General features: G+C 36.9%; 1 protein-coding gene across 2 annotated transcripts in view; it reads left to right on the forward strand.

The window, feature by feature from the left end:
- LOC124262687 (zinc finger protein GLI4-like) overlaps nucleotides 1-24,341 on the forward strand; it is a 124,968-nt gene that overhangs the window by 44,043 nt on the left and 56,584 nt on the right. For both annotated transcript variants that reach the window (XM_046697202.1, XM_046697201.1), the window contains one exon: nucleotides 13,907-14,014. In XM_046697202.1, the coding sequence (XP_046553158.1) occupies nucleotides 13,936-14,014 (79 nt within the window). In that variant the 5' untranslated portion in view covers nucleotides 13,907-13,935. The remainder of the gene's footprint in view (nucleotides 1-13,906; nucleotides 14,015-24,341) is intronic.

Consider the following 24,341-nt stretch of genomic DNA (forward strand, 5'->3'; position numbering starts at 1 on the left):
CTGTGGGAAATGGATATTTGTAGGAAATTAATATGCATAGAAGCTACAAAACATTTCTACAATCAAAAGAAATCTCTGAAAAAATGCAGGATTGAATACAGTTTTGACTATATAATAGTATATGGCTGTGAAGTGTATCCTTCCTCACAGGTGGCATGTATCACAAACACATGCACAGGCAAGTCAGATGTCCACCTGGAAACAGTACATAGCTTATAGCATGCTAAAATGCTTCATGTATGTCCAGCCTTTATGGGTTCTGTGTCCTTTGCCGTCAATGATTATGTAAAAGATTCTGTATATTTAGAATCATGCTTAGAGAAAAATAAGATAATATGTAGAATTAAACATACAACTGAGTGCAGTACTGTTTAGGAAGCATCCTTTGAGAGTGATGTGTAGTCATCAATTTCCCAGAAACAGTATGCCATGTTTGCAATGCCTGACTTCCTGAGTGGAGGTGACAGATGACACATGTTGCTACTGTCAGGAACACGTGTACGTCTCTGTATTCTCCTCCCCGACACATTATTGTCTTCTTAACAGGTGCACCCCTGTGTGTGTTTACAGGTAAGTCCATCACTTGTCAACTGCAGCACAATTGTCAGACTTTCTGTGGACGGAGAACACATAGAATATGTACTTGATAACTTTAACCAAGCTCTGTTCCATACTGTTTGTTGGGAAGGCATAATGACTTAATTTTAAGTTGGCTTATGTATACTTGAAGATTTGTAAATTTCTGAAAACATTAGGTGATCTGAAATTGTATTTTTCATACTTGCTGAAATTCTTCAACAAAGAAATGTTAAGACTAATATCTTCCTGCATTCTGAAATAATGATTCTACATAGGTTTTTGTGTTAAAGAGGGAATCATTTTACAAACCAATATGGCCTGTGAAAGTATACTTGATGAACTGCTCTCTGAAGCTGTTTAATGTTAATTTTTAACATGCAATGCAATTTTATGGTATCCACGCAACGAGCCTTTTTTGTTTGTGAGCTGACAGTTCTGGAAAACTAGAAATGCATGACAAAAAGTAATGAATTGTTTGATTACTGGAATGTGGAAATATTTCAAAGTCCATTGTGAATAGCACCATGTGACGCAATACACTGGACAATTTGAGTCACGTAAGTATATTGTCAAGGCATGGTAATATGGATAGAAACAATATATTTAAAACAAGAGCTCATACATCAGATTTCTATTTCTAATTCATTAATGAAGAACTTATAAAAGAAGATGAACTCGCTTTGCTAATACTAATATGACTAGTGTGTATTAATTTCTATTGTCAGCTCATCTAGCATATTTAATTATGTCAATGAAGTAAATATAAAGTAGAATCCACATGCTAAAGTATATATATTCAATAAATTAATTGATTAATAAATCAATTACTGTATTTTTTAGGATGTTTTCAGTCACTAACAGAAATATGATCACGAAAACACAGATTAAGTTTACTTGTTTAATGATAAACAGTAATAATTCTACAAGTAAAATTTTGTTGTCTTTGACACAATGTTACAATTGAGGTACAGAGGTACCTGATTGTTCATAAACAACATCGTACAGCTGTAATACTGTTGAAACAAATACTCATGATATAGTCACAATTGTACAAACGACTCTGCTTTTAGCAGAAGTTTCTTATGGATGTGGAAAGGGTTTTGTTGCTTCTATTTGATATCACTGTTTGCTACATTCAAATCTAGTGCAACAAGAGCAGACTTTAAACATACTTATTTGCCTTCAGATTTACGTTTAATTACTTTGAAGACAATCCATTAAGCGCAGACAGTCCCTGTGTAAAGTTGTTCAGTGTATGCCTCACCTTGATGTCAGTTGGGATGAGGTGGCTGTTGTCATTGTTTGTTTAACTCCACAGTATTCAGGCTATAAGACAGCAGCCTGTATATACATAACTGGACCACACAATCCAGTGACTGACGTGTGGTTTTAATTAATCTACTCAACTGGGATGACTTGCATCAACAAAGTCAGCAAGTCCACCTGATTCCATTAGGGATCATATGTGCTGCAATAAAAGACACAATATGTGTGTGTGTGTGTGTGTGTGTGTGTGTGTGTGTGTGTGTGTGTGTGTGTGTGTGTGTGTGTGTGTGTGTGTGTGTGTGTGTGTGTGTGTGTGTGTGTGTGTGTGTGTGTGTGTGAGGGGCAAATAGGTGGATAGATAGAAAGATACATGTATATTTATATATATCTTCATTTTATTTAAAATGCCATATAAAGAAGCTATTAGTTTCTGATGTCTACAACTTGACTACATTATAATATGAAGCTAATTTATTCGTTTGACAAATATAATATTCATTGGTTTGTGAAGCAATTTGATCCTTTTATCAAGGATACGATCTTGTACATGTATATATTCACAGATGCAAATTTCAGTACAAGTGAATTTTTTTCTTTATCCATTTCAATAAAACATCAGCCACATTGTTGACCTGTTTGTAATTGTAACATATATTTAAGCATATCTAGAGAAATCAGCACAGCAAGAGAATGTTTGTCTGTCTCATCCAGGTGACACATTGATGTGAACACACTTTACAAGTTGGATATGTTTTGTCAAGCACTAGATAGACTTTACCTTACAGTAGAATGAAGAATTCCACGAGCACACCTGAAAGAGAAAAGCCTGTATCCAGCTAACATTTACATATCACTCCATCAAATGAAACTGAAACATTGTCAGTTTTACACACCTCGTCAAGATTCCTACATCATCATCACTGACATTTAACAGGTGTTGTACTTTTTAAAAAACTAGTGCATGTTGAAAATATTCTTTTTCACTTTTTCAAAGAATGATGTTTTTAAAGATATTTAATTATAGTCTGTCATGGTGAAATCATTGGCCATGTTTTTTTCAATAAATGTTTTTGAAGGTATTAATGTTGTGTAAAATACACATAAGTGTGAGGTTTCCCAGCTGTTGATGAGGATTTATCTCAGGTGATATATTTTATTGGCGATAATGACTTCCCATTACCTAGCCTCATGTTTTTCAACTGATAAATATTTGGGTACTGATGGTAATGAGTTTTAGTGGTGAAAGGGGTTTGTTACATTTTCATTGCTATGTTGGATATTTCAAGAGCAGTCACAAAGTTAAATTACTTTTGAATGTTTGTTAGACAAACAGGTTTTGGGTATGAAATGTTGACAAAATATAACATGTACACATATACCTTATAATACAGTAGGGTGTACAATGTTGTTCAGAGAATAATGAGTCATTGATTAGGTTTTAGCTGTCCCTGAGACGACCATTTCAAAAAAACTTACAGAAGACATTACTGCAGAAAGGATTTATAGGTGTCACAAAATGTTTTGTCTGAAGAGCAGATACAAAACTCCATCTTGTGACAGATTTCCCTGAACCCCGACATCACTATTTGATAGTGACTCATAACAACATGCTTATATAGTTGGAATAATACAATGGATTCTGCTCTCAGCCAAGATGTCTTATGCCAATGGCAATATGTTTTATGTTAAGAGTCTCAGAACCAAGAATATTAATTTCTTTAGTCAAAAGAAATCTTGAGCCAAACATATTGTCACATAAGAGATGAACTGGCTTAATGTAATCAAAGTCATGTATCCAAATCAGAATTTGTGCATCCAGTTATAACAAATATGAAGTATTAAGAAGAGCATCTAGAGTTCATGAGGACACTATCATCACCAAGTAGAAGGCCATCAGTGACCTCTTCATCCCTTGTCCTACACTAAATCCCCAATTATTTCGTTCAAACTTGAAGAGACACACAGCTACCTGTAACGAGCCAACATTGACATGCTGTGCAGGTGTAAAAAGCTGTCAACAAGCTGTCGTTTATCCACCTTAAGTGTTAAGTTTCCCTGAACAAACTTTCCACTGATTCTGGACCGTGAACATGGCATACCAGCACTGGTTATGTCTATGTTGGGAGGCTGTATAGGGACTCCTACTATTATTTATCGCAATCCAGTCTGTCTTGGGTCGTTCACTTTGTGGCTTTTCTTTTTATTGAGTGAGAGGAAAAAGTTCTGTTCATTTATTAGAGAGTTATTCTGCTGTAAATGAGACACATTTATGTACATGATAGTATTGGTTAATCATTAGTTTAATTGTTTTAGGCTTGAGGCCAATGCTTCAAGTTAAGATTCCATAACAAGGTATATGTTCTATACCTGAGCACTGTCATTACTGAAGCCATTGAAAAACATATGGCTTCAGGGTATTTATAGGAATTGAATTCCAAATTCAGTGACCAAAATAATTGTATGTGCAAGTTGAAATCAAAATAATTAATAAAGGAACCTTAGAGTTTGTTAATTTTCTGAGCTGGGAAGGGGATAAGAATGACTTTACCTGAAGTTTATCCAGTCGTACCTGTTGTGCTAGCAAATACTCACACTTTAATGCAATTATCTGTTCTAGATATTTGTGCTTAAATATTCTAATTATTTCATAAATTCTATCCCGGATATGAGGACCGATATTCAATGAGAATTTGGGCCTCTTGATTTTAATAAGAATTTTAAGCCTAATTTTATCATGATGGTTCTCAGTTTGTATAACTTTCATTCAACAGACCGTTGTTCACAGTGTTTCCTACATTCTTTCAAAGAACTATTTATAATACTGTAACTGGTGTTCTTCACATTGTTTTCTTACTGCGTCAGGTTATTTATAGAATGTATGTGCTAGGTCAGTGGTTATTTCAAGTGCAGGAGATTCAGGAGTTATGCATGCCTCTCTCTTATCGGCAGTCTTTACAAAACAATGACTCGTAACATATAAACCCATCACCTTAGACACTGGGGGCGTGACTCAGCAAGGCATGGCATACATGGTGGCTGTGACGTTAAGACATGTGAAAAAAGCAGACAACAGGAATCAAATCTTATTTAGGGGTTGATATTAGAGTGTTCAGAGATCTCCTTATAATTGTTTATCACTGATACTGGCTTAAGTGTAGAGTTGATGTGATGGTATTGTGAGATGTGGAGATGTTGTTAATTGGGATCCAGGAAAATGATACTGACATGCTCCACTTTGACTTTATGTCAGGACATAGTGGTATAAGAGCATGTCCTCAATGGGATAGGGTTGGGTGTAGCCTTGATTCTACATAGATGTGATAGCAGGCATTTATATGAAGATATACATGTATTGTCAGGTAGACAAGAAAAGGATGTTTCCTAAATTGACAATCAGTGGCAAAATGATATCCTATGCAATTCTTAAGTTTGACATGTATTTACTGAACAATTGCCTGGTCTTTGCATGTGTTTGTGACAGGTGCCACCAATCAAGCAGGATATGCTCAGCTTCTTAGGATCTCCTGTATAGTCATTATTAGGCCATGGTTTTTTAAGCCATGTTCAAGATAAATTTGGAATCGTACAATGGACACATGTTTTACCAGAGATTCCTTTAATGAAGCAAGTCTAGATGTTACCCATTTTGTGAATCTCCAATCTCACCTGGGTTCTTTCAGTATAAATGAATTTCAGAGACTAAGCATTAATCTAACACTGCTTTTGTTGACTCCATTTTGTGCTGTCACATGACCTTTAATCACAAAGCTAGAACAGCCATTTTTCTTTGGCAGACATTTTGTATTCTTAGAACAATCCTATAATTAAACCAAGTATAGCAGAATGGCGCCTATGCCAAGAGATCAGGGGATCAGTGTTACAATAGCAAGACAACTTGATATCAAAACAATATTGCTGATTTTCTTTGATGTGTATGAACATTTGTAAGAGGATGATAAATTTTCAGGACAGAAGGAATGAGATCTTCTTCTGTTAAATGTTGAGTCTGCAGGCTGAGATACGATGGGCACAGTGGGAGTTATCAGGACCCAGACAAATTTGGTGGGATAAACTTGGAACAGAAAAAGTAAACGATGCAAGTAGATAGTTAAATTCCTCAGACCTTGTGTGGCAACAAGGTTAGAGATGTTCTATCAAGTTTGTCCAGGGTTTCTTTCACTAACACACATGTGCTTGCAGTCAAAGTTTCATTTCGCATTAAAGTCATGAAGGTGAATTCCTGATCAATGATTTATGACTGAGCAGGGATATATCACCACACTGCTTCATGCTGACAGCAATTTTATGCATATTTTATGCTCTTTTTGCTTGGAACAAGCATGCTGTTATTACCAATTCATACTCATGCTATTGTACCTCAGTTTGTTTTGGCAACCCTTCTCCAAGTGTGCAACTGTTTGTGAAGTTTATGAAAGAACCATTAACACTCATGATGGCACTTGCTACCTGTGTTAAAAGAGCTTGAAGGTGTTCTAGAGGGTCGTTACCCTGCAGTAAGTGCTGGACTTGCGATTTCAAGGTATCCACAGGCACCATTAGAAAACTCATTGCTTACTTTCCAGGGAGGCATTACATGATGAGGTTTATAGATAAAGGAAACTGTAGAGAAAGTGCTGATGTTTGTTTCTACCATCTAATTATTATCTGTTCAGGTTTTATTGATAATAAAGGGAAAATAAGGATTCTGTTTTTCACCCATCTTGGAGGAATAGTTTTGTATATTAAAATACCTTTTATATGCAGCTCTGGCTAAAAGAGGATGAGTAAAATTATATTGACTGCTGTGCCAGAAAGTAAGAGCATAAGATATATGTTTATATATATTTTTCATAATCCAAAAGGAATATGTTTCTGAGGATAGTCAAGACTCAGTGTTCCTTTGCACTGATGTTCTATATTTGCACTGATGTTCTATATTTGAAGGTTCCAAGAACAGATACATATGCTACAAATTGTATTTTATGAAAGCAAATTACACTACATGTCTTCTTCATATTTCCAGATTAAGAAATTCCCATCAATGTCAATCTATTGGTTGCTAGTCCCCAAAAATAGGCAACAGGGAACACTGAACATGTATAATTCTGTTTCCTCAAAATGCTTCTGTTTCCTCAAAATGCTGAACAATTCAAATTGTGGAGAAAGTGACCTGTATTGAAAGATAATAATCCCCAATTATTTGTAATGTGAGAGGATATAGTCAAAATACAAATTTTAAGACAGTCTCACACGGAATCAGATGAAGCTAACCTTTGATGAACAATGATGAAAAGGATAGACGTTATCCATGAAAACATATCTGTTACACATGCACTGGTTTTGATGGACCTGTAAGCCATTAGCCAGTTCAATGAGGCATGTACACTCCATGGTGGATTACCTGGTCAGTGTGCCACACCATCCATGGTCAGGATTACCTGCAGTTGGTGAAGTACAGCTATTATCTCCCTATGATATAATGGTAGTTATCACACACCATTGCATCACTGCTGGTCAGTATTACACCAGTGATGGTAGCTGGCTGGCCACATGAGCCATCTAATTGTGTAGGGAATAAGGGAGACATTATCCTTCACAAATTACAGTCATTAGGCACATCACAACAGGAAGTGCAGGAGTAGTCATGGACATATCAAGTGGGTGTTGGTGATTTATGGTTCAAATCCCTGCGTATTGTGGATGGACATCTGGACACAAGTATGGCACATTTAAGTGTTTTAGAGCATGGGATGACCGAAGTGGGTGTACAGATGTATTAACCCCAAGATGGTACAATAGAACCATGACAGTTGCATGTGTACAACCTAGATTGCTCAAGGTTATTCAACAAGCTAATCTTCAATGGAATTCACGTGTCTCCATGTTGACTAACTTTATCATCCAATCAAACTTGTGTTAGTACAACCAAAATACATTTTAATTATTATACAATAACTGATGTTACTGGATTGTAATCTACAAGAACTAGGATGATAGCACTGAAGTCATGTTGAGTCAACCCGAGGTAAAACCCATCATTATGCCACTGGTAAGGAAGGTGATAATTTTATAACCACAACCTAAGCCTTGTTTCTGGGTGAAGAAACACACAAGCAACACTGCCATTTAGGTATGATCACACAAGATACCAGGTCTTGGTTCTGTAACCTCCAGTCCTAGCATCTGAAAGTTCTGAGTTAGAAACCTGTGAAGATCGGGGGTAGAATAGGTCTTCAGCAACCCATGCTTGCCACAAAAGGTGACTATGCTTGTCATAAGAGGCGACTATCGGGATCAGGTGGTCAGGCTCGATGCTCATGCTGTTGATCACTGGATTGTCTGGTCCATATTCGAGTATTTACAAACCGCTGCCATATTGCTGGAATATTGTAGAGTGCGGCGTAAAACTAAACTCATTCACTCACTCTGAGTTAGAAATAATCTCTAGCAACCCATGCTATTCTGTCTCACAGTCCCTTAACAATGTTATTTTCCCAGCTCTTTCTGTGATGCAAAACCATACATGAAGTAAGTCTAGGTTTTCATCAGATCCAGGGATCTCCAGTTATACTGAGGCTCCTTTTCAATTATAAAAGGTAATTTGTTTCTTTCAAAATTGTAATATTTTCAGAGACTAAGCCTCATTATGGTCTGGTTAGAACTGGTCTTCAACAAACCATGCTTGGGATAAGATGCAACTAATAATATTTGGTTGTCTGACTCTCTGATTGGTTTGATGCATGTCCTGTATCCCAGTTGTATGTGTTGATGCTCATGGTATCAATCATTGGATTCTTTGATCCTAAGGGGCAGTGGGGTAGCCTAGTGGTTAAAGCGTTGGCTCGTCACGCCGAAGATCTGGGTTCGAATCCCCACATGGGTACAAAGTGTGAAGCCCATTTCTGGTGTCCCCCGCCATGATGTTGCTGGAATATTGCTAAAAGCGGCGTAAAACCAAACTCAGTCAGTCAGTCAGTCTTTGATCCTAACTCGATTTATTGTTTACAGACCTCCATCATATAGCTGGAATATTGCTAAATGCAGTAACAACAAACAAACAATGTATTTGTCATTAAAGGCCACTGTGCACGGTCAGTTCCCACAGTTAACACAGAGGAGGCTTTCAATGTGACACTGTTGATATTGACTTCATTTATTTGCCTCTCGGATAAGGCACAGGCTCATGTATGAACTTAAAATCCTTGTTAACTTTACATTTGGCATGTTAATGACCAAGTTATATCACATCTGTGGTGTTGAACATGTATTCTATTACACTGAAAGATAGTTACATGTTTTTATGTCAGAAGAATGATAGCTTGTTTGATTGATTAGTTGGTTCTTAAGAGTGTTAGGTACCAGATGAAACGTGAGAAATAACAGTTTCATTGATTTATCACGTTTTAGTGATATTTTCTTTTGTGATATGTTCTTTTCTTCAGTATCAAATTTAATGCGGAGGACTTTATTATCATATTAAAATGCCAAGAAACCCATGAAGATATTATGAAACAAAACCAATTATCATACCAGCCACACAATTTGGCACATGACATCACAATACTTTGCGGTATAGAGATGCATGTTGATTGATAGACCATTTACAATCTTAATGTGTCTGTTAGATCATTTGTATTAAATCAAATACTCATCCTATAAAGAAATTAAGATGTACAAGAAGGGACACAATACAATAGAAGTATATCAGACCAGTTTATTTACTAGGATATTCACTTATTGCCATCCAATATGCCTAAAAGATTTTTCAAATTTTGCTAACAATACAGAAAGTCATGTTAAAATTTGCTACGGTATTGAAAGTGTCCTACTGACATTATTCTGGAAAATTATTGCAATAGTATAATAATATTGGTATAACAGAGTTAACAAATTATTAGGTATGCATATTTGGTTCAGTAAAAGACAACATATTCATCTCTGTGTAATGATCAAACACTCTATTTTTTTCAATAAGACTTCGAGAAATCTCTATCATGGTCCTGTCATGATATGTCATATGTTTCCACATACAAACACTGTCTTGCAATATACACATACTTTTTCTTTTCCCATCTTATATAGTTTTAATATGTTCATGTCCTGAAATAATGTATCCATTGTTCAAAATTGAAGTATTTACACTTAAAGTATAGGTATTAGGTATGAAGCAGTTCACTAACATCCTCTGTATGCTGCTTGATGTATTGTGAAGTTCTCTCTCTCTCTACAGAACTTTGTTATGTAGAATGGGCCCTTCAACATACACTAATAAAAGAATAAAGACTGAATACTTCTCAATGTGTTCACACAAACTTAATTGCAGAAATATCTTTTGCAAGGTTCAGGAAGTACTTCTTTTCCAAGTGTGTTAAATCACATGGAGAACCCAGAAATGGCTGTACATCATCTCATATATAGTCAACATAAAAAAACCTGTATATGATCAAATGATTCTCTATGAAAGAATGAGCAGGTGAAAACTAGTATTAAAGTTAGGACATCTTTCACTCCCCATAATGACTTTGTTAAAACACCTCTGTAATTTAGTTATAGTCCCCATGTTCTTTCCCTTTTATGACCACTTTGATAGCGATTAACAAACCTGTGTTCATGGTTTAATCAGAATTGTACAATCAACTCTGCTATTAGTGTAGATTTCTTATGAGCACCAAAGGGATTTTGTCACTTTGATTTTATTTAAGATGATGATGAAGCCAGTCTGAAATCCTGAATTCATTGTTCTGTACATTACAGGTAAAACATATGGTGTGTCAGGTTAAAACTGATGTTCTTAGGAAAATATAACATAAAATATATTACATGCCCATAATTGACTATGATTCATTTCATGTTGGTTGCTGTGTGATGAAAAGCTTAAAGTATTGTCTATTCAAGGGATTTGTGTCCAATCTTTTTCTCATGGGAGGTCGTTTGGAATTCTTCTACATTCAAAGCAAATATAGTTTAAAAAGTTTTAATGGTATTTCTCGCACTGCGTTTTCTGTATTGCTGGTGAATGTTTTTTGTAGCGTTGGTGTACAATCTACATGGCTTGCTTTATAGGTGGAGGTTTGGTAGGTTATTGGTGATTTAGCCACGGGGGTATTTGTGGGTACGGGCACTGAGTACGCAACTCTTTGTTGAGGACAGCACAGGATGGGAACATTAATCGTGAATTTAACAAAAAGACGTATACAGCTGTAAAGTTTAGCAGCAGCCTCTGATCTATAATACACACTTAATTTAATCTGAATAATCCTGTGGAAGTTTAACCTTTTACTTACTGACAAAAGCTTGTTTGTAAGTTTTAAATAGATAGCAGTTTTCTGTCATTCTTTCCAGTGGTTGATCTTAGAAACTGTCTGCAATGTGTACAAACTGGTGTTATTGACTATGTGTAGTACACACAAGCCACAATGTTTCACTCATTTGGAATCAAATAAGTTGACATTTTATCCTGTTTAAACAGCTCTTTGTACAGCTTAATGTAATCTACATAAATTTTACTCCTCAATGATTTGTTGAAAGCATGTTTTTGTGTGGAATGGCTAGAAGCAGAGTGAGATTCAGAAGGTTAAGCCACCATATTGAGCTCTTAGACTACAGAAAGGTTGTCAATGGATACATTGTATGAGTGTCCCTTTCCTTCATAAACAATCATTTCACATCTGCAATTACAGAACAAAACTTGTGAAATCTTTAGCATCACCATTGGACAGTGTTTCAGGAATATGTAAAAACTCATGTATTCAGGGTTTTAGCTCACTGGAATGGAAGCCTTGTGATGGTGTGTCCAGAGTCTGACAGATACCTGTTTCAGGGATTCTCATCCTAGTTGGGATCTAGATGCCACAAATGATACAACATAATGTAGATGTAGGCAACTCCTGCAGGGCTGATGTTTATTCAAACTTCATACTTGTTCTCGGAAAGCATATGAGCAGTACACATGTCATAGTATCCTAATTGTGTAGATTGATGCTCATGCTGTTGATCCCTGGATTGTCTGGTCCAGACTCGATTATTTACAGACCGCCGCCATATAGCTGGAATATTGCTGAGTGCGGCGTAAAACTAAACTCACTCACTCACTCACTCATATGAGCAGTAAGAGCGGTGGTTCTGTGTTAGTGCTGTTGACAATGTTGCACACATCTGTGTGGTATTTTAGAGCTGACACCCACATTTTATGGGATGTGTTTCACCTTTATAGGATATATGTTTCTGTGAAAGGCATCATATCAAAGTTTGGCTTTTCAAAAACACCTGTATACTGGTGCCACCATTTACTTTCTGTGATCCTTTCCAACAATATTTGACACTACTCTATCTTTCATACCCAATGGAATTTGTTTCAGCAGATAATTCAAACTGACTTCAGAATGCCAGGGGCTCTAGGTTATTGACCCATGAAAAACAAATGACCCACCCTTTCTCATCAATATGGCTCCCTAGTGTTACCTGACCTACAAGTTTGCAAACCATTTTCTTGCTGTAAAAAGCTAATGTCCAACAAAACATCCACTCAGATCACTTGCATGCTCATTCACTGCACTCCCTCACATAAAACATTATTTTACAATCAAGGTCAAAGGATATGAGTCTCCATGGTTTTTATGAAGGAGGCCTGACTGTTTCCATTATACAGTAGCCCTTCCTTTATGTCTGATTATGAAGCCGTTGACAACACAGCTTGTCTTGCCACCTCAATAGCAGTGTAAGATTGGATGGTCAGTGATCCCTCCAAAACACTATTGTATTTATGCAATGAGAAAGCAATGCCACAGTGGCTAATGTGTGAGGTGCGGCTCTGACCTCCAGGCAAGAGCAGATAATCCTGCTGTACCCTCTGACCCTGCCCATCCCACCCTTCACCTGTTGTTGATGCTGCCATCAGGCACAGGAAGTCTGGCCTGACTCAAACATGTAACTGAGATCCGACAGCAGGGTACCACCTGGAACTGTCCCTTAATCTCGGACATCCGAATAACAATAGCTGAAAATATACTGCAGCTCCCTGTGTAATGGTTGACAATCATGTATGGAGAAATATTTAGCTTGTGGCATGGCCTGTTGTTTATCAAATGATTCCACTGGCTCTGAAACGAAAAGGCCCATTAGACATAAGAGCATGGCACTTTGCTAGATGGTTCCAGATTTATTGTCCATAAAACAAAAAGGACAGTATGCAATTTTGCCACTGGCCGAAAGCCCAAACTTGGTCAAATTCTTTTTGGTCTGGGATGTTCAGCTAATAGCGGTCTATATAGTTACAGTAAAATGCACAGAAACTATTTTTAAGAACCAATGTTATGGCTAGTGGACTCAAAACTCTTTGGCGCCAACAGCCATATTGATAATATTATTTAACCCATTATTCCATACTTTGCATGAATCATTTATGAAATATTTATCCTCTTCTCTGTTAATTACTGTTGCTTGTTCTTGTTACCCTTTAATTGACTTTATGTTGCCAATATTACAGAAAGAAATAAGGTGAGCTACTGAGCCTACTTCTTCTTTTTGCAATATGGCATACTTGTCACGGTGTCAATATTGTCTATTGATACTTTTGAAATGTTACACTTGCAATAATTATGTCAGGATAAAAGATCGACTGTCATGAAATATATATAAACTATATCTTTTATATACATGTTTAGTAACACTTATTAAAGCTGTCCTGTATTCAAAGTAACATGGTACAGATACATGTACTGTAGCTCACCCTGTCATGGTTATAGTGTGTGCAGGTAAAGATGTGTGATTCTTGTAATTTGTTGTCATGGTGCTGCTATCTGGCTAGATTTGGTCCTCAGCAACCCATGATTGTTGTAAATGGTGACTTACAGAATAGACTGGACAGGCTTGCTGATGGATGTCATTGTATTCCAGTGTTGTAGATCAATGTTCGTGATGTCAATCCCTGGACTGACTTGTCCAGATTTGATTATTCAAAGAAGCTGGACTATTGCTAAGTGACATTTCATAGAACAGATAGATAAATACTGTAATGCTATTAGTGTTCTTGGTGTGTGACAGTGTGTGTTTTGTGTTGTAGATGGGATGACATAGCCTCCAGATGACAGTATGTCTGATGAGGGACATAATACAAACATCAAGTCGGAGGCGGAGAGCTCCGAGTCCGGGGACGCCCTCAAAGATGGTGGTAAGTAGCAGCATCACTTCATGAAGGAGTGCATGAATTCTACATCACTTTAAACAGTGGTCAGTTAAATCACAATGTTTCATCTGGATGTGGGAGAAGACAAGAAGACAAGAAGCACAGAGTGTAGATGTGTCTTTTATGATACAGGAGTATGGATGTGGTTCCCACGAACACAAGGATCAGAATCAGGGCAAATCTGAAATTTCACACCAAGCAGATCCTGATATGGTTACGGAATTCCTCCCTATTGTGATTATTTTGGTGTATATGTTCAGTTGATTCCGATTAGTTTCACTGATAGGTGATAAATGTTATCAGATAGACACAGATGTTATTAGAAGGAACCAGTAGCTGATAATGTCACCTTGTGGAGATTCAGTAGTTATGTACCTCACTGAGGCCTGACATTCTACAATCAACACCGAAGCCAGTAATGCTATTGTTCAGAGTTTATGTCCAGCATAATCTCAGTGTCATGATCTCAGAGTTCAGCGAGAAACCTGAATTGGCACTGAGAGATTAAGGATGTATGGATGTTAGATAGTTTCAAACAAGGATTCTCAATAGACCCAATTAGATGAACACCTGACAATGTCTCCAGCACAAACCACTGGTCATCATCTTGGTTCATCAGAAATAAAGGACAGAATTATATCCTAATCCCACCAATCAGACATTGGTGTGTAAAGAGCGACAGAGCATGACCACCCATGCACACCCATCAGAAGTTCTTTCGGATGATAAAATTCCAATCAGGTGTATTTGTATTGTTGTTTGACGAGGACAGCGCATAGCTCACCTGTCAATGGGAGGATGGTCAGTGAGAGGTCATCAACTCAGGTGAATTGCTTGACACAGGTAATTTAATTACTCGGACATTGAATGCATTAAAGCAGACCAACATGAGAAACAAGTGGACTGACAGCCATGGGAGTTTATCTAAATACGCATGCAAATCGGTGTGTCCCATCCAAGGGCATTTGCACGGTTTAGTGAAATGGATACGAGAGAAGTGTCCTAGCTACCTGCCACCATGACCTATAACCTCTGGGAAGCTGTTGACGGGAACAGGCCCTTACAACACGCGATAGTTTCCCCTGATTGTTCGTATGAGGCTTGAACATGACGTATTCCTACTGACTGTTTTCAGAACAGACGCGCAAACAAGATCACTTGTTCGCGAGCATGGCCCGTGAACACAATCGCAATTCGTGCCCTATTGAATGGGGAGGTTGGGAAGGGGGATTTTGTAACAGTTTGTTCAAGCGAGTTCGCCAATGGCTTGTATTCAGTTGGTCCAGGGGAATGTATGCATTTTCAATTCAATTGAAGGCAATATATGCGGATTTTAGGGGAGTCGAGACTTATTGGGTGCTGTGTATCTGTTCCTTGTTAAACAAGCGTGGGGTATATATATTGAGAGCTCAGCTGCCCACCTGCCCATTCAAACCTTCTTTTCATACAGTCATGTTCTATGATCTTGGCACAAGCTAGCCCATTCAAATCAAATACCATGGCAGTTTTTATTCTAAAAAGAGGAAAATGTTTTTATGATAAAATTTGGCGAAAAGAAATGTTTAAGATTTTGCCAAGTATTTTCGAACTAAATGGCCCTTACGTGAAGTGACATTATCAAATGAGTGACATGCACTTTGACTGACAGTTAACTTGATGCATATGTTGCCTGGTATCCTTAAGTGCTGCTGCATGACTTTTTGATTGTGTTAAGTGTTGCATCTGCCGTGTCACAACTTGTGAATGTGTAAACTGAGAAACTACATCTGCATGTGGTGTGATGAATTATATGTGTTCTGTGACGATAACGACATGGATTGAAGGAGTCAGCGCAGTGCTTTCACTCAACCAATGAAATGATACCAAACAAACTGGAAGAGAAAATCATCGCTGTGATTGGGCAGAAGCATGCATTTGGATAGTCGCACTTGAATCTGACGTTAACAAACGGGGTTTGTCTTCATGGCTTGTCACTTTTGTTTTGTCCATATTGGAATGATCTCTTATAAAGAAAGATGGCGTCATCTCAAGCTCTGTGTAGGAACAATATTACATTTGTTAGTGTCATCTGCAAGGGAACAAAACTATCCACATATTTATTTTTTAAGAAACATGCCAAGATGCATTAATAAAAGCAATTAAAAATATTTTTTCACTTTGGAGAATAAAGCTCTACAAAGAGCTTTTAAAATAAAAAATGCTTATAGAAAATGTTTTTCAAATGATAATATATCTACATATTTGTTTTAATATTATAAAGAAACTTCTGAACAAGTTTAACCTGTTGACAACAAAAAGTTGTAATTCTGTTGACATAAAAACACGTTTGTCCACAAAACATAACTATCTTAAGGAGTTCTTTCATCACAAAAAAAATACAAGCATAAAGTTAATGACAATGACAAGTTCATTGTGTTGGTGGTCACATATCCACCACTGGTTCAAGATTACACTGTCAACTCCTGTGATATAGCTTTTATGTACCAGCATAACTGTCAACTCATTTTACACAATGTGGAGATATAAGATACACATATGCCGTTGCTATTGTCCCGATCAGGACTGTGGTATACTAGTATATGTGTTATTAATAGCAAACCAGAATAGTTTTTGTCTACAAGGGTCTATTCTACAATCAGCATTATAAATACAATTTAAAGGAAAATAATTAATTGTATGATAAAAGATTTCACATACTTTATGTCTCTAATTTCTACTTCACAAGTGGCCAAGAACATATATGTCTATTAACGCAATCTCTTTGAAATATAAGTAGATAATATACCTTTTACTGCCTGCACAATGTGCAAGTTGATGAATAACAATTTGTGGTATCATTCAATAGTTCTACATTATATCCCATACCCCGAAATGTATAGTGTTGCAGTTGTATAAACATAATCATATGTTTTTACAGTGGAAATGAAAAGTTTTGTAGTGGTTGATTCGTACAGCATCTACAAACTTGACGGTCTCCTACTATGATGTTCAAGGGATTATACATGTATTGTACCTACTTTTTACACTATCTAGGGTATATACATCTTAAGACACCCCCTATGTTACTACTATCCCTATTCAATGTACATTTAATAGTGTATTATAAGCTACAGTTGGGATGAGATATTTGCTGATATCACTCAGGTGAGACTTTATGGGTGTGACACTCGAAGTAAGATGAAACTGATATGTTTGTCCCAGTGTGTGAGGGACCATCTCTCTGTCAGACACTGGCCTTGACAGACACCAACAGTTTGAATGGATCTAGAGGTGGCAAAGGATATTCTGTCACCAAACCCTTGGAGAACTTTGAAGTTATGAAATATTGCAGCACAGATAGATATACCCTGGTACACCGGAGTTCACTGGCATGACATCTTTTCATGGAGGTCTGGTCTCACTGATACCTTTACTTGTAATTAAATCATTCAAGCTTTACGGTCTTAAATGTTTCATCTTTTGTACAGTTTTTGCATTGATTACTTTCTCCTTGTTGATTTATTGCCAAGAAATTTCTATATTCTGGTTTTATTACTTTGATAGCAATCTTGCTGTGCATTGTTGTGTTGTAATGGTTGTAGTGTTGACCTGACACTGTTGTCATTAACAAATGTTGATATGTGGTTGAGGATTATAACTAAGAGGTGCTGTGTAATTATGAATATTCCTAGAATTTTCTAGCTATAAAACCATGAAGCAGGTTTGTGCCTATGTCTAGTGTTAATCAGTGAGTATGATTACGCACAGCTTTCAACAGTGTTTCAGCAATACGGGGCGGTGGGGTAGTCTAGTGGTTAAAGCGTTGGCTTGTCACCGAAGACCCGGGTTCGAATCCCCACATGGGTACAATGAGTGAAGCCCATTTCTGGTGTCCCCCGCCGTGATATTGCTGGAATATTGCTAAAAGCGGCGTAAAACCAAACTCAGTCAGTCAGTCAGTTTCAGCAATACAACCTCGGGGGACACCAGCAATGAGCTTCACTTATTGTTCCAATTGGGAACAGAACTAAGGACTCCAGTCTTATGAGCAAACTATTTAACCACCAGGCTACCCAACCACCCCTCTGATATGAATGTGCCTATATATAACATCAGTTTCATCATTGTAATATCAATAAGTCTTATGGGCTGTATGCTACAACAGTTGAGCTGTCCATCAACATATTATGGATGCTAATTTAAAGTAAATTATACTCGTCAATTAGTTTGTGATTAGGATGGTGCATGTCAGAGGCCAGAAACTTGAATCTGATTATTAAACATACCCCATTAGAATCTGTTTGAAATATGATGAAGGTAATTTCAGAACTTTACTTCCAAACGAAACTTTTTTTGCAGTGAACTTGAATTTATTGCCATGGAAACGAAGTGTATGACCCTGTTTAAACTAAACTAGAACTTTTTCGTGCAATTTTCTCAGAATTTCTGGATGGCATTTAATTATGGCCTTAACATGGCCACATCTATCAAGATGACATGAGTTGACAAAGGAAATCATGTGACTCATTGTGAACTTCACACCTCTTTATGACAGTGTAGGGAGTTTGTAACACCTCAGTGGCTATGGAGAAAAGATGTTGAGTATATTGCTGATGTTATCACCATATTTCCACCTCATAGGGAATGTTGCAGAGATGGGGAAGATTTCTTTTATTGTATCACTGTGGTGAATTAAAGCATTAATAGGCCAAGAAACTGGGTTCTGTTTCAAATCTGTTTTTTTATAAACACATATCAGTATTGATCAGTCATATAACTAATATATGCATCCAGTGAACAAATTGACATTGCATATATAAAATATGGTTATATGTCTGAAGCTTAAATTCTTTGGGGCTATTGAAATCATATTGTCTTTTCTTCCTTTTTTTACATAACCTGACTGCTGATTTTCTATCATATTGCACAAATAAGGACTTTGCCTAGACTATTACATCATTTGTGTTAATATTTAGGTGCACGAGGTTTGAGGTGTGGTGAGGTGAAATTGGGTTTAACGGAGTGCTTGAGAATAGTTTGCTCATATGACGACGTGCATGCGTGTGTATGTGTATGTGCAGCTGCTTGTACTAGCCCAGACTTAAGCTGGTTTTATAGTGCTAGCCCACTGAGATACCATGCCGCAGTGAGGCATGAATACCCCACTCAGACACATTATACTGACTCCGAGCCGACCAGTCCTTGTTGTACCCATTAATGCCAAGCGCCAGGCAGGGACCAACAAGTACCATATTTTAATGTCTTTTGGTATGACGCGGTCGGGGATCGAACCCGCGACATCCGCTCTCTGGGCGGACAGTCTAGCCACTACACCACGGAAGCGGTGCACGAGGTTTGAACTAAAGCCAGAACCAAATAATAAATAGATTTTCATCCCCGACCACATCATAATTTCCTTCGCCCCTACAGATTGATGGAGAAAGTCATGTGTTCCCTCCCCTTTATGTGATACGGAACCACAATATATCAAGCATTCATCATGTACTCAAATATGACGAGTCGTCAGTTAACTCAAACAGTTTATCATAAAATAGATAGACTGCATGTAATTCTGAAGGATTTAATTGTCTATGTATTCTTGCATTAATAAGTATTTTCTTGCATTTATGATTCCATAATTTAAGAAAAATATGTAGTCCACACAGATATATTTAATTATTTTATAAATGCAACCAAGAACAATGTACAAGTGAAAATCTGTAGATGATTAATGAAAAATGGGTGACTTAAGGTCTCAGTATCTATGCAGCATGAACCCTGTTAGGAGCCTGAGTTATAATGTGTTCCTAACAACCGCTGCTGGATGACCAAATGGAGTGGGTGGTCAGGCTCAGTGATTTGGCTTATTTGGGAGATGAACCTCGGAAAGTTGAAATCTTTGCTTTCAATATCAATCACTGGATTGTCGAGATTTGAATATTTAGAGGCTGCTGTCATTATGCTTGATTGGTGCTGAGAGTAGCTTTAAAAAAAACCACACATATACAGAAACATATTTTAAAGAAATATTGGAGAATATTTCCACCTGCCTTTAAGTATCTGCCATGACATCATGTACAATTGATGATGTCAGAGTGAGAGATTGTTCAGTAATACATGGGATATATATACAATGAGTACTGTCTCCAGGGAGATAGAAGGTTGACTACTGCCGGAGGGAATAGTGTCCACATCACTGCAGCTTGGATATGTATTCATAGATAGAATATGTTTCACCGTCACTTTCTTGTCACCAGCAGGTCAATAACCTGCTTCTACACTGGTTCCTATGAGTTTGTGTTCTATATTAAAATGTACACTTACATGGCATTATCTCAGGTTTAAGTTGGTTCATACAGTCTACTGGAGCCCCCTGGTACACAGAACCAACTGATGAGTCTTTTCTTGGTATTCTCATGTTTCAGGAAAACATCATCATCATTTTAATACAAATGTAGATTGGTTGTTTAACAAAGGAATCTGATTGATGATGATTGATTGTCAGGAAGATATGATAATCTTTTAAGACACAGATTTGTATTTGAAGGATAATATACATTGGCACTTTGACAGCTTTATTTCTGGAAGGTATAAAATTATTATGATGTGATTAGATGATTGTTTTTTTATCAAGTTGAATCGCTATTTGATCCAAGAATAATTAATCTTTTTGATTCGGTTTGAGCAACTTGCACGATAATCAGAACCCCCTCCAGATTTTGACAATATCTTTAACTACTGCAGTTTTATTTTGTGATTTTATTTCTAATATTTATAACTAAATATATAACATATAAACTGCAATCCAAAAGAAAGCATACACCTATGTTTGAAGGTGGCTAAAACTTAAAATGGTTATTTGATGGTAATGCATTAGATGCAGGTACCATATTGATGTTTTGGCCCATAACTTTTCAGTTATTCTGATTTCTGCGTAATAACATTTTGATAGTTGTGCAATTTTTCAGTGAAATATCAATTTCTAGTGTATATAGCTTCCTTTGCCCAGCAGTTTATATTGATTTTATTTAAATACTCATATTAAAAAAAAGTTAAAGATATTAGGAATAATAGAATGTATTCAGATTAATAGAAATATATTTGAAAGAAGAGAACTATTCATGGAAATCACTTAAAAAGTGTTTTCTGACTCATAAGGGTGATGAGGTAGTCTAGTGGTGGAAGCATTTACTTGTCACTCTGAAGAACCAGGTTTGATTCCCAACATGGTACAATGTATGAAGTCTATTTTAGAGATTCCCCAACTTTTATATTGCATGAATATTGTTAACAGCGGTATAAACATCCACACACATTTTCAATCTTTCAGACTCATCTTATCAGTATATACTATTGGGTCAGAGCATGTTCATAACTTTTAAAAAGTATGTATTTGTCAAGACATTAGTGGGGTTCTAAAACATGTGCTTGATTTATTAGAATGACAAGGATTTCAAATGATTCATGTCAGTCATGATTAACTTTCTTATGTAATTTATTTTTGACAAGATTGGTTAAGTTCTCCTGATTGGCACACATGAATGTAATTACTTGAGTGTACCGGGATCAGTGTGCAGTCAGCTCTCATCTCATACATCAGAGGCTCTGACATTTTGTGGCAAAATAAAGTCACAGTTCTGGCAGCTCCCAAATGTATTTTCTATGGAGGTTCAGTTGGTGAAGTTGAGTGCAGTGGGGAAACTTGTGTTGGAGGGGGATGGTTGAAAAAACTAGGCGAGGCTACAGAATAACTGAATGCATGTAGAAGGGTTGGGAAACGTGTGTTGAGGGGGGATGGTTGAAAACACTAGGCGAGGCCAGGGGTACAGAATGGATGAATGCATGGAGAAGGGGTGGGGAAACTTGTGTTGAGGGGGGATGGACCATGATAGTGTATGTCCAGTGCAGATGATTCAGTATACTCAGGGCTAATCAGAACGTATATCAAATGAAGAGAAATATATAATGTGTAATAAAACAGTTCCTACACATTATGTTAGTGTAGAAAAACACCCTGTCCACTTCACGAAACAAAGACTGAGTGATCACAGACTAAAACTTGAACTGGGTAGAGGAACAAGACCACCTACACCTTTGGAGGGCCATCTCTGTGATCAATGCTCAGTCCAATTGGGATGAAGGAAATGTTTTGTAGTAAATATTTAGATGTAAGACACACTTGATTTAACCCCCTTTCCTCTCAAATTAATTACTTTCAAAGCTTTACCACCACAGAAATATTTAGCCTCCTGTTTGCAAATAATGAACCAGACAGATAGAAATTGTATGCTGAAAGTGTTAGATTATCTATATAGACTATTTGGTCTTAGAAGGGAAGGAAGTGATTTTATGACTTCAGTCAAGAAGTCTCACAAGTATTATTGAAATATGTTTGTGTTTAAAATGAAAGCTTTTTAAGTGAAAATTTTAAATGTATGGAAGTTCAGTTGGAGAAAAATAAAGTTAATAGAGAGATTGTAGGGAGCCTTTTTGTTGATATTGTTTAGAAATTGAAATTCCCAGGACATTTTACTTAACCTACAGCTTTTTCAGTATGATGTTTCTTTTTCTCAGAGACTTTTTGTAGGATTTGTTATTGACATGACAATTGACAGGACAATAACTTAGTCTATGGTGCACTTTATCTCCCCATTATCACCCCATTACGATGAACCATGAGTGAAGAAGAAATAAAATTGTTTATTTATTATCTAGCCTGTTTGTAGTGCCAGATATATATGAAAAAGATCTTTTCAAGTAATATCATCTAACAGAGGCAAGTTTCTTTCCATACATACCATATATGTTTGTACAAACAATATTGTTTGTTTGATATGTTGTAACAGGAGTCAAATAGTTTAACCTATATGTTAACTGTGAGTAATGCCCAGTCCTGTGTTAACGACTTGAGAATAGGAAAAACACGAAACAAAATGTCTCAAGTTGTGTAAAATGGCTGAAACCATGGAAGCCATCATTGAAGGAAGAATATCTCCTGGCACATCAACGACTTTAGTTCCAGTCTTATCAGTAAATCATCTCAACACTTAGAGGTTTTGCAATAAACAAGTGATACTGCACCTGTATATTTGACAAATTGATTTCCCAGTCTATCAAAGTCTATATATTCCTGTCATTTTCGACTTTTGAGTTTCACAGACTCCGTTGTGGCCAATAAACACCTCTGAACCTACCATATACCCATCCACACTTTCGGCATATGCTGTTGTGTTTTTCCCATAAACTGCCTCCAGATAATTCTCCCAATATTACATCAGAGCGATATGTTAAGAGTTTGATTTCAGTAATATTTATTTTTCTCATCAACCAAGCATAGCAATCATAGCATAAGGCTTTCCTGGAAAGTAGAAGCATTTGTCAGCCAAACGTCAGGAAAATAAACATATGAATACACTCAGAAGTCTTCAGGCAGTTAGTGAACCACAAGTGTATCATGTTTCATACCTAAACATTTTGTGCCTTACTAGGCTTTTAATGGGCTGTTAAATATACAGGAAGTGGGGAAGGGTTGAAATAATGTTCTGGAGTACCGCTGCACAGGTTCTGTAGCACGCTGGAGCATCTTGGGATAGGGAGGTGGGGCTGTGCGAGGGATGGGAGAGGGGAGGGGGTATTTATTTGCCTAGCAACCAATCATTGAGTGCTGAATGCAGGAGCCTACTTCTGACTGATTTGATTACAGAGGTTGAATTTTTGCGGAGCAAATAATTAGTATCAGGAATGGGTTTGGATGTTTGCTTGGCAGGATTTGATCAGAAGCAGGGAAACAGTTCCTGTCAAATTGCATCTTTGCTTTTGCTATGCCACGAAAAAGTATTAGAAAAGAAACTTATGCCAATTTGATAGGTCTTGCTTGGACATTTTTATCCTCATTCTCAGCTAGTTGCCTTTTGGTACTTGGTAGCCTTGATACTAATGGTGATGAATAAAACATTATAGTTGATCAGTGAAACCATTTCTAGGATTCTCTAATCGTGGGTACAGATAATGTTGCTTTGTTTATGTGAATACAGGGACATGTCTTGTTGATGGCAACTTCTCCATTGTCTGCAGGCATACTTCAGGCATCTTCTTGCCTCTGTATCAGATGAAGTTGTGACCATACTTGGTTCATGTTGTCATGTTCTTCCAACTTGACATGCCTATGGAAGACTTGTTTATGCATATAAACATCCTTTACAGTAAAAATCTGGTTCTTGATTAATGGATTCCAGTCCGACAGGTTTAATCTGTAATGGAATATTAGAGTTTGGTACAAGATTCATGTCATAGACAATAGAGAGTACTACGCTGACTGTCCTCAGACAATGTT

The sequence above is a fragment of the Haliotis rubra genome, unplaced genomic scaffold (assembly GCF_003918875.1).
Source record: "Haliotis rubra isolate DU_JTF1 unplaced genomic scaffold, ASM391887v1 Scf85, whole genome shotgun sequence".
Lineage (NCBI taxonomy): Eukaryota > Metazoa > Mollusca > Gastropoda > Lepetellida > Haliotidae > Haliotis > Haliotis rubra.